Raw genomic sequence first — 12,309 nt, 5'->3', positions numbered from 1 at the left:
GTTTTATTTTTCCTGGGGCCTAGAAACTGATGTGGTGTTTTCATAAAAAAACTTTACAAAAAGTAGTAAATGTAAATTTAAGCAAGTAAACAGTGTCGTGGGTTAAAAAGTGTTGTAACGAGTCTTTATTATGATGTTACAGTGACCGCAGATCTTGATCATTACATTTCCTCAGAACAGGCCTTTGGTGGCTTTTTAGCCTCCTTTGCTTATCAGGTGACAGAAATTATCTCTGTTAATTCACAAGAATACCACCTTCTTTATTTAGAGAAAAAGTCAACTGGCATGAAATTGATAGTGTTGTTTTTTGAAATTCAGACTGCTAAACTGATTAAAATGCATTTCTGTTGACTAGGAGATACTTATTGTGCTATCTGAGTAGGGATTTTGTTTGGGGCAACATTTAAAGTTCTTTCCAAGTTGCTATTTTCAAGAAATTATGTCCCTTTGTCCTGAATCATGCCAAGCTAACAGTCACTTTGTTCTAGCCCTGGAAGATGGTTAGGCCTTAATATGGCATTTCCAATCAGACACAAATGAATTTCTCGAGAGAAAAGGAGGTACTTAAAATCTTCATCTGAAGGCAGATGTATAAAATTTGAGACATTATAAAAGAAAAAAAAAAAGGCCCCCCCACTGGCTATTTCTGCTGTATCTGATTAAAAAACAAAACCAAAAACAACCAAACAAAACCCCCCTGAAGTTCACTTACATGATTTTTTATTAATAAAGAAACTGCCGTGCAGTTAGTCTGCATAGTCATTGAATGCATCAATGGCATCAGCCACATCAAAAAAGAAATGGCTACTCTTAGACACCGAAAAAGTCTGAAATCATTACTGTCTTGTATAATTGTCATTTGTAATTGCTTCATTATGATTCTATCACCGCAGGAGAATTTATGGTCAAACAGTTGAAAACATGAATTTTAATTTCAGGGGAAGCTAAGGAAATTTGTTTTGTCCTGTTAAGGTTCATGTAGAATAGGTCACATATTTTCCTGAAAGTTACAGAAGTGTAGAAAGAATACATTCTCTTCTCAATTTTTCAGTATCTTCATAATGAATCTTTATTTTTCAATAAAAATGTTACCAATAAGAGAGATAAGTATGTGTAATTACATTTTTTTTCCAATCTCATACTGCCTCATAAAAATTAATTATTCAAAACAGATTTGTACTGATGAAACCAGAAAAATATGGCAAGATAATGAATTACTTAGACTTGGAACTATCTAAAGCCTTGGAAGGTCTTCTGTTATTTCCCCAATTTTAGACTCTGTCCTGCAGTAGGTTATTGTCAAGGCTTGTCCCATCAGGGTTCCAGCAAGGTGTAGAGAACAGCCCTTTCAGAAAGGAGGGCATTCCTTGGAGCACAGGAAGAAGCAGGTGAAAAATTAACTGACTTATGGGATCCCAAGTACTCTTCTGACAAAGTAGTTCACCTACATCTGTCAATGCAATGCATTTGGTGATTTCATATGATGACTCTGCACAATAAAGGCAAGATTAGTTTACTGTTAAAACCTATACTGTTTTTGTAATTTTCCAGTGAGAAAAAGTAAGTGCATGTTGGTGCACTTCCTGAATATAGGCTTATTTATGCGGGCACTTAATTTTTAGTGTTTTGCTTCCCATTATAACATCTTCATCCCATGTCACTCCTTCTAGGAGCAACATGAACTCTTTCAGTTCAGCCCAACTGAAACACAAGTCCTGCTGTTCCCAGAAAAGAAGTGGGTGCGGGGAGCAAAAAGCATACAACTATTTTTTCCTTGTACTCACCTCTCTGGATTCTAAGCCACCGTTTTTCCTTTTCCCTATCCTCAGTCCTTTTCTTTGTCCCAGTAATTAAGTCTGGTTCACCTTGCCACGTGATTCTTTTTCTTGTGTTTCCCTGCTAACATCAACCAGTGACAATCCATTTAAAACAGCTGCAAAGACTTTTGTTCTTGTCTGTTGCCCAGGATTAAGTACTCTGCATAAGCTTACGTGTTCATTTTATTTCCTTTGCTCTTGACTTTCTCTCAGTTACACCTTCATGTCTTCTACAAGGATGCACTCCAAACTTAGCTCAGAAGCCTATTCTTGGGCTGAATCACTTCTTAAGGTGTGCAACTTCCTTTCCAGTATCCTTTGCATCAGAGAAAGTATAGCAATAGTTTGAAATGCAGGAACATTTACCTGCATCTTACTGAAGGACAGATATGATGAGGAGTGCTTTTTTATGCACATATAAAAAGACTGCCTGTTAACTGTATTCATTTTCTTTCACCTCTTCTGTTGCTTGCTGGGTTTTAAATTCCTAAGGGTAGAAAGAAACTAGTTTTATGTATGTTGATCTACAACTTAATGTCTTAGTCTTGATGAGAAATTCTCAGAGAACATGTATTCAAAAGCAATAATGATTTTCAAATAATTTCAAGGAAACATAATTTCAAGGTGAATATATGTCGTGAACTGCCAGTTTGTTATTCACCAGCTGTTCACATTAACCCAAAAATTGGTGAATACTTAGCATATAAAAGGTTCTCTGTAGGATTGGCAGGGAAGCTCATAAATTGCTTTTAATGACAGCAATAAAGCATCAAATTGGTTTGTGAAGTTATTCTTTTTTTTTTTTTCCAAAAATAGTTTCTATAACAGTGTTGTTAAAACAGATCAATTTTTTTTCTAATATTTGTACATAATCCAAGGAAATTGATCCATGGAGTTCTACTCCTAAATTTTTAGTATTATAGTTTCTAAAATATATATATTTGAATTCACGTCATTTCTAAAGAACACAGATGTATCCTTTTATTGAGAATATATTTTAACTCTTAATCATAGGTTTATAGGGGAGCTAACTTAAAATGTATTATATTTGTGGAAAAAGCAAGGAATATAAAGTTTATTTCAAAATCATCATGCCAATATTTCTAGCAAAAATAATGTTTGCTAAAATAGGATATTTGCTGGGGCTAAAAGTAGGTGAGAGATATTTTTAAATTTTGCAAAAATGCCAAATCTGTAGTTAAAGCTGAAAGCAGACACTCAGGTGAGGGGCTTCGTGACAATGTCTGGTTCTTTTTCTTGAACAACTCAGTTGATCTAGAGCTTCTCATCTCCTCTTGGCATGCATTAAATGTAATTAGGTCCGACTGCATCTTTCCCTAGGCAGCCATGCTAAGTAGCTCTCATATAGTTCCTGGTGGAGCACTTATGCTCTGCTGTGGTATTCATATAGAGAGATTGCCACATCTGCAGCATGCACGCATGCACAGATTGTTTCTGCATCCCTTTTTCTGTTTACTGAGTCCTGGCACTATTTTGGCTAGATGCTATTTTGGCTAGACTTTTCTGTTTATAGTATATAAGAAAAGAATTATTTAGAATGCTGAGAAAGGATGATTTCAGGAAGCATGTAGATTATTCAGTTGTTTTATTTGATTGTGATTTATTATTATTATTATTATTTTAAATCTGTTCTTTTTTCTTTTTTTCATGGTGTTTAGTCTTCCTTCCTATCATGCTGCCTGTCCTCTGATACTTCAGAATTGACTGGCCAGCCAGTCAAATTTAATACAAAATGGAGTTTTCAGAGGTGTTGAATTCCTACCCATTCATGAAATTAGGGACCTTGCTGACAGAGAGACTGCAGTATCACAGATAAGACAGATGCCATAGGTTCTAGCTACAAGACACTGAAAACTGGACATCATTGCTCCCTGCTATTGCTTTTCCTACCTTTAAGGGAAAGGTACACTACCATGACAAAATTATTTTATAAATCTAGCAGGCTCTTATTGTTATGAAATCAACAACAAAAAATACAGCAGTAAGGTTCTTAAACAGAACCTTTTAAAAGCAAACAAATAAAAAACAACCTTGGTGCTGTTAATGCACTCTGCCATTTAAATTATTTGTATGAAAATTAGTATCTACCTATGATAATAATTTTGCAAAGTTAGAGATAAAACCAAAACAAGTATTCCTTGAGGAAAAAATAAAAATAAAAACAAAACTCTCTGGTGTTTTGACAGCTCTTTTTTTATATGTGTGGGATCAAAAATGGCAGCAAAAAGGCCTGTCATTCTAGTAAGAATTGAAATTGTTTTTCCCTGGTTTTCGTATTTGAAAATTGCAACTTGTGCATGGTATTTTTTTGTATCATTATCTGCATTATAAACAAAGAAAGGTCATGCTACAAATGTGTAACCAAGAAATTAATACATGTTTTCTTATTTCTTGTAGAACATCTATTCTTGGAATTTCATTTGGGGCTGCATTTCTCTTGCTTTCCTTCATTTTGTTTATCTGCTTTGCTGGACAGCTTTTGGTAGGTATTGAAGGAAAACTAATCCAGTAGTTTATAGCTTCTTTTAAATGACATCTCCAGATTTTCCCAAGTCACTCTGCCTTTATAGAATACCAATTTATTGAGAAAGACTTGCACCCTCACATCTCTAAGGACATTGTTTTGTCCATGCTAGCTTACTGTAAAATGTACTCATTTATCTGAAAAACAGAAAATGCCAGTGCAGTAATTATCTTTTCTCCCCATGATGTTGAATCTTCTGGAAGGTCTGCATTATCATTTGATTGGTTTCCTTTTCTAAATTTTTTTGCTATTGTGCTTGCAGGAGCTGACCTGTCTTTTAAATTTTGGGGACTTTAATTTTGGGGACTGCATTATTTGTTTATTTTAAAGTATTGCAGTATTGTATTTTCTGAGCTTAGAGAGTATTTCACAGTAATGATTTAATCTGATTTATAGGATTTTTGTAGTAAAATACTGATTGTATTTGATTGAGTGGTACAGGTGTTATTTTAATGCCTACTAGTGAACCATATAGTGAGCATATTAAAATGCTCAGTTTGAGAATTCAAGATTTGGCGTATAATCGAGAATAAATCTATTTGTGTACTTGTTTATAAAGTGTTCCATAATTACGCAGTTTGCTTATTTTTTTTAAGGTCAGTTTATCTCTTACTTGCAACTATTCTTACTGTGTCATGTAAATGACTTACTACATCACAACAGAAAACCTTCCTGCTTTTTTCCATTTTTTTAACCTTTTGAAACAGAGCACTGAATTATTTCCACAAACCTCAGACAAATAAGTCAAAATGAAATACAGTTTCTATTTTGTATCCAACTATTGACTGCAGTTAAATAGCAGTATACTAAACTGATGTACCGAGTCTTAAATTAGAAATGTTACACGGTTGTTGAGCCCGGAGAAGAGCAATCTTGGAGGTGATCTGTCTAAATACCTGATGGCGGTAGTGTCCACTGGCAGGGCAAGAGGCAATGTGCACAAATTAAAACACATCTGAACACAAGAGGAAACTTTCTTATGGTAAGGGTTGTCAAAACTGGCATGAGGAAAGCAAAAGTCCTGTGCCGTTGGTTCTGTCATTGTGATCTATGTTACCAGAGGCAGTAAAATGAAAGATTCAGCTTTCCACCCTCCAGGTAACTAAAGGGATATGCATTGCTGCTATCTGTGCAGGCTCTGGTGCAGTTAATCCCCAGTTCTTCTTCACCATCTTTGCATTTTTCACAAGTTCCCATGAATAAAGCTGAGAGGAAGAACTTTTATATAAAAGCAAAACAAGTACATGGGAAAGACAATTATGTCACTGTGTAGTAAAACAGTAAAGAAAGGTGGCCTGGAAGGTGAAGCAAGAAACAGAGGATGCAGGATTTTATAATTTCTTCCTCTTCCCCTTGTGAGGCTTGTAATTAACCAAGATATGTTTTTTTTTTTTTTTTAAATGTAATTAATCTGCATTTCAGTTGTCTTTCCTATAAGGTAAGGATAGCGCCACTGCTCAGGAATTATTCTGAGGTATAAATGCATCAGTATTTTTAAACATTTTTAAATCCTTGGAGTGAGGTCCTAGAGGTATTGTTATTACTTAATAGCAAAAGTTAGCAATCAAGCATGACATTACATGAAAACTATTTGTTATTGACATAACAGGAAAATGATGGAGTCAAGAGTAATGCTGTTGAATAATGAAATGGGGAAAAAAAAATCCTTCATGGGAAAGCCAGTCTTTTTTGTATAGGATGAAAAGGTGCCTGTGAACGGGTATCATGGAGTATTGAGATGTAAACTCTCCTGGAGATTTGATCAATTAATGTAGCATAGGAGGAATGCAAACATATTTTTTCTGCTATTAAATAGATGGCTAAGCAAATTTACCAATTCAGAGTTGAGGATTCCTGTCACTTGAATAATATCTAGCACTTACTTTCAATGCTTTTTTTCCTTATGTCTCATATACTTCTCAGAAATTGAGACCTACTGCATTCGTGTTGACTTGTAAGATGGTATGTTGTAACCTAAATAGCTTGAAGAGAAGCTATTAATGTCTTTCTGAGTTCAGCTGCTCTAATGCAGAAGCTATGCTAAGAAGCCTTTCAGCGAATAAGCTATGACCATAGTTGCTGCACTGTCTTTCCTTCACTAGCATGGACAGAGCTCTGTAAGGTGATGGATGAGAGGCAGAAACTACTAACAGAAGTTAGTAGGTTTATCTTTCCTATCCTCTTTGTGAGACCTCTTCTTTCCTAGCAAAATCCAAGTATTGTTTTGCAGCTTTAACCTCAGTCTCGTCCTATGTTATGTTTCAGTACCATTTCCATTGCAGTATCTGACCCACAATTGTAAATGCCTTCTTTCTAGAAGGAAAAGCATGAAATTGTCAAGCCGACAAGTATAAATATCTGGGCCTCAGCATTCTACTGTCAGTGTTTAGAGAAATCAAGCTTTATCATCCTAATCCTGACTTTTTTTTTTTTTCCAGTGTGAGTTTTTTCTTAAACTCACACTGTGAACTTTTTCTTAAGGGGTACATTTTGGATTCCCTTCCAGAAAGCATAATCTAAATGTAGATGTGTTTTTGTGTATACACACCTGCACATAATTACAGTTTAGAATTGCCAAATATATCTCTTTTTAAAATGCACAAAAAAAAAAAAACAGTTTTCTGGTCCTGAGTGACTGTAACAAATGAACTGTGATGGGATAGCACCAGCAAAGGGTCAGGCAGCCACCTAGCTGCTTGCTCATTCTACCTCCTCAGTGGGATGGGGGAGAAAATAGGATAAAACAGCTTGTGTATCAAGATAAAGGTAGGGAGATATTTTACCAATTACTGTTGTCAACAGAACAGTATTGACTTGGGGAAAATGGGTTTAATTTATTGCTAAATAAATTTTTAAAAAAAGTAGTAAGAAACAATGACAGATGATAAAGCCACACCTTTCCTCCCCCCTCCCAAAACCTCACCTTCACTCCATACTCCTCTACTCTAGAATCACAAAATGGTTTGGGTTGGAAGGGACCTTAAAGATCACCCAGTTCCAACTCCCCTGCCATAGGCAGGGGCACCTCCTGCCAGACCAGGTTGCTCAAAGCCTCATCCAGCCTGGTCTTGAACACCTCCAGGGATGGGGCATCCACAGCTTCTCTTGAACTTGCAGTAGTAGTCAAATATTTTTATGGCTGTTGAAAGATTCGTAGAGTGGGACATGTAGTGCTGGCAAGACCAGCAAAATCTGAGTTCATGTTGGGACATCCGGCTGTCACTACGTTATACACTTGTCTCAATACTTTGACACTTCACCCTCTCAGTCTCTATGGGTCGTGAATGACTGTCATCACTGCAGAGTAAGGCATGCAATAATCAACTTTGAACAAGCTCGTCTGTTTGATTTTAATTTCGTAGGTAAATGAAAAAAAAAAATCCACCCTGTAATGCTAAAATTACTATTTAAATTAAATTCTTCCAGAATTTAATTACAATATTATAAGAAGAGATTTTTGCTCGGTCTTTCACTTTGAGTTTATTATTAGTTGATTTTACTGTTCAGCAACACTGCAGCACAGTCCAGCTCAATCTGTTATGGAGTGATAATATCAGTGATTAAATAAGAATAGAAATGTTCCCATCAAACAGTGTGGTACAGTGGTAGCACAAATAACAAGGTTACAGAACTGCAGGTCATGTCTTTTATACATACAAGCCAGTATCGATCTTGGGCAAACTGACTGAGTGCTGCAAGGTCTGAGAATTCTCACAGAAACTGTTTGTCCATACACATTAAAACTTCATAAATGCTAGCTAAAATTGGCATAAGTCCTGAAACGTGAAATGGATTTGTACCTTTTACATTGTAATTACTTCTTTGTCCCTATGCATCTTCTTTTTTTTTTCCTTTTTTTTTTTTTTGGGGGGGGGGGATAATCGCCATATTCAGAGTTAAATGTTAAGTTAAATCTTAAGATTGTTAGTATCTTTAGTCTTAAAGACCCTTTTTGGCATATATTTTCATAGTTAAAATGTAGGATATTCTTTTTTTTAATATTTTTGAATGTTTGCTTTCCATTTTCCATGAGAGGCTGCCTTTCCAAATTCTATAGATAGAGGACAGTGACTGTACTTTAGCTCACAAGTGTACTGTGTCTCTTCTCCTTGAAGTATAGAAAAATTGAGTTCAAAGAGTGAGTGCAAAATGCATGAGACCTAGTAACTGTTTAATGTTTTTTACCTCCTGATGTGAATGCAGGGAAGCAGAGACCTCATTACCTAAATGATGTATTGGAAAATGTAATTCAGTCCATTGGAGAAACGCACAAAGGAAGTAAGGCAAAGATCTCTGTGGTAGCTGATATAGCCCTGCCAAATAGCTAGTTAGTTTCAGGCAGATGCTCTTTTTGTAGTGGTTCAAGTACTTTCTCAAAAAATTGTTTGTATTACTTGCATTCACTTAATTGGTACCACAAAATCTTTCTGCTAGTTATTTTCTGTTAATGTGGAATGGCTTTTTGTTACATACATTTATATGTATGTACATACATTTTTTGTTACATACATTTATATCCTGCAAAACTATTTACCTACTTCAGCTGACAAGGGAGAACATCTGAACATGTTTATAATCTCTCTTAAATATGCCATTGGACCATTGAATTAGCATAACACAATGCCAATAAAACATCAGAAAATAATTGGCTCCACAATTAATAAAAATGATCTGATTTGAGGTCACAAGAGCATTTAACAAAGTGCAACCAGTATGTGAGCAGCACTGTCCCTGCTAGAAGAGAGCATGTTGTTTATTAGCTGCATTATTACATCTGGCTGAGCAGAGAGTTGTGGCTCGAGCTTAGGAGGAAAAGGACGGTTTATAATCTTTGGAAAAGAGGGGGGGCTACTCAGGAGGACTATAAGGATGTTGCGAGGCTGTGCAGGGACAAAATTAGAAAGGCCAAAGCTCATCTGGAGCTCAATCTGGCTACTGCCGTTAAAGATAACAAAAAACGTTTTTACAAATACATCAACGCAAAAAGGAGGACTAAGGAGAATCTCCATCCTTTACTGGATGCGGAGGGAAACTTAGTTACAAAAGATGAGGAAAAGGCTGAGGTGCTCAATGCTTTCTTTGCCTCAGCCTTTAACGGCAAGACTGGTTGTTCTCTGGATACCCGGTACCCTGAGCTGGTGGAAGGGGATGGGGAGCAGGATGTGGCCCTCGCTATCCATGAGGAAATGGTTGGCGACCTGCTACAGCACTTGGATGTACGCAAGTCGATGGGGCCGGATGGGATCCACCCGAGGGTACTGAGCGAGCTGGCGGAGGAGCTGGCCAAGCCGCTTTCCATTATTTATCGGAAGTCCTGGCTATCGGGGGAGGTCTCAGTCGACTGGCAGCTAGCAAATGTGACGCCCATCTACAAGAAGGGCCGGAGGGTAGACCCGGGGAACTATAGGCCTGTCAGTTTGACCTCAGTGCCAGGGAAGCTCATGGAGCAGATTATCTTGAATGTCATCACGCGGCACTTGCAGGGCAACCAGGCGATCAGGCCCAGTCAGCATGGGTTTATGAAAGGCAGGTCCTGCTTGACGAACCTGATCTCCTTCTATGACCAAGTGATGCACTTGGTGGATGAGGGGAAGGCTGTGGATGTGGTCTACCTTGACTTCAATAAGGCTTTTGACACCGTTTCCCACAATAATCTCCTCATGAAACTGGCTGCTCGTGGCTTGGACTGGCGTACGCTTTGTTGGGTTAAAAACTGGCTGGATGGCTGGGCCCAAAGAGTTGTGGTGAATGGAGCCAAATCCAGTTGGAGGCCAGTTACTAGTGGAGTCCCCCAGGGCTCAGTGCTGGGGCCGGTCCTCTTTAATATCTTTATCGATGACCTGGGTGAGGGGATCGAGTGCACCCTCAGTAAGTTTGCAGATGACACCAAGTTAGGTGCATGTGTCGATCTGCACGAGGGAAGGAAGGCTCTGCAGGAGGATCTGGATAAGCTGGACCGATGGGCTGAGGTCAACTGTATGAAGTTCAACAAGGCCAAGTGCCGGGTCCTGCATCTGGGGCTTAACAACCCCAAGCAGCGCTACAGGCTGGGAGAAGAGTGGTTGGAAAGCTGCCTGGCAGAGAAGGACCTGGGAGTATTGGTGGATAGTCGGCTGAATATGAGCCAGCAGTGTGCTCAGGTGGCCAAGTAGGCCAACAGCGTCCTGGCTTGCATAAGAAGCAGTGTGGCCAGCAGGTCTAGGGAAGTGATCGTCCCCCTGTACTCGGCTCTGGTGAGGCCGCACCTCGAGTACTGTGTTCAGTTTTGGGCCCCTCGCTACAAGAAGGACATGGAGGTGCTCGAGAGAGTCCAGAGAAGGGCAACGAAGCTGGTGAGGGGTCTGGAGAACAAGTCTTACGAGGAGTGGCTGAGGGAGCTGGGGTTGTTCAGCCTGGAGAAGAGGAGGCTCAGGGGCGACCTCATCGCTCTCTATAGGTACCTTAAAGGAGGCTGTAGAGAGGTGGGGGTTGGTCTGTTCTCCCACGTGCCTGGTGACAGGACGAGGGGGAATGGGCTAAAGTTGCACCAGGGGAGGTTTAGGTTGGATGTTAGGAAGAACTTCTTTACTGAAAGGGTTGTTAGGCATTGGAATGGACTGCCCAGGGAAGTGGTTGAGTCACCATCCCTGGAGGTCTTTAAAAGACGTTTAGATGTAGCCCTTAGTGATATGGTTTAGTGGAGGACTTGTTAGTGTTAGGGCTGAGGTTGGACTAGATGATCTTGGAGATCTCTTCCAACCTAGACGATTCTGTGATTCTGTGATACACCACACCCCTGTATAAAGAGTGATACACAATCTGTATTTTACTCTAAAGCAATTGGCCCTGGTACTTAACAGTCAGAGAGACTGTGTACAATCAAGATATTTAGAAGATTATTCCTGTCTGTAAGGAGAGGAATATCAGCCCAAGCACTACCTGGAAATTATTTTCTCAACCTGGAACCTTACCTCTGAAGTGAATGTTTCTCTTACGCAGATAGAAATGAAAGATCGAGGCCCTTCAGTTCCACTATTCAATAGTTAAGTCTTTGCTTGTAAATTAAGATTAAAGACTATGATGGGGGAAGGCAGGGAAAACCCAGAGAGGCACTTTGGCAGCTACAGCAGAATCCGTGAAAGAGAGTCACCAAACCTAGAAGTCATTTTGATGAATCTCTAGCACAGGCACTGCAATGGCAAATCCATCATCATTAAGTAAGGTACTATGTTCAGACTTCTCTGGGAAATATCCTAGCCAGCAAAATGGAGAGATTGAACTGAGTTACATCCCATCCTTTTGATGATAGATGGGCCCCTGGTGTGATGCTAAGAGGGAAGGATGGGACTTGATTTGCTACAATCCTTCACGGTTCCAGGATTATGTGATTCAAGGACCATACATTCCCACTGCCTCTTTATTCGCGTTGAAGTTTGTACCAGTTACCTGTACTTTGTATGAGTAGTACATGCACAGAGAGCTAAATGCTGGAGGGCCTGGTTCCACGCTGAAAGTGGGATGCTGTCATTGACAGCCTGGTGCTTGCCTCCAGTGCTCCATGACCCCAAAGCTCCACCAGGAGGGAACCTGCTTTGGGCATACCCATGGTGTCCATCAGTGCTCATGAGTGGAAGACACCACACCAAAGAAGAAGCAGTTGTGCACCCTAAATCGCTAATGTAGATGTACCCTGTGTCTCCAGGAATGCGAGTGCTGTGGAGCCACGGAGAGCATTTCTGAGCCTTGTTCTAAGAACTTCAGGGTTTCCACTCACTGTCCTAAAGGATATTTCTACTTTTCAACTGTGTAGGGATGGGTTAATAAGCAAATACTCCAGGTAGTAGAATGTACCATTCAGAACTCCTTCCTCTACCTCAGTGCCCTGGGCACTGTATTTAAAAAGTTGTTCAGGTTTGTTCTTTCTCCAAAGCCAGTGGCTCTTTAAATATTTCATATGAAGTAAAAAAG

The 12,309-nt window shown here is 39.1% G+C and overlaps 1 protein-coding gene across 3 annotated transcripts in view; it reads left to right on the top strand.

Annotated features, from left to right (window-relative positions):
• The window catches only part of ADCY2 (adenylate cyclase 2), a 211,923-nt gene that overhangs the window by 155,549 nt on the left and 44,065 nt on the right, over nucleotides 1–12,309 (top strand). For all 3 annotated transcript variants that reach the window (XM_080578375.1, XM_080578374.1, XM_080578376.1), the window contains one exon: nucleotides 4,236–4,320. In XM_080578375.1, coding sequence (XP_080434501.1) covers nucleotides 4,236–4,320 — 85 coding nt within the window. The remainder of the gene's footprint in view (nucleotides 1–4,235; nucleotides 4,321–12,309) is intronic.

This window comes from Anser brachyrhynchus (assembly GCF_964034855.1).
Source record: "Anser brachyrhynchus genome assembly, chromosome: 2".
Taxonomy (NCBI): Eukaryota; Metazoa; Chordata; class Aves; order Anseriformes; family Anatidae; genus Anser; species Anser brachyrhynchus.
Note: the sequence above shows the minus strand (reverse complement) of the source record. Positions and strands in the feature narration are given on the sequence as shown.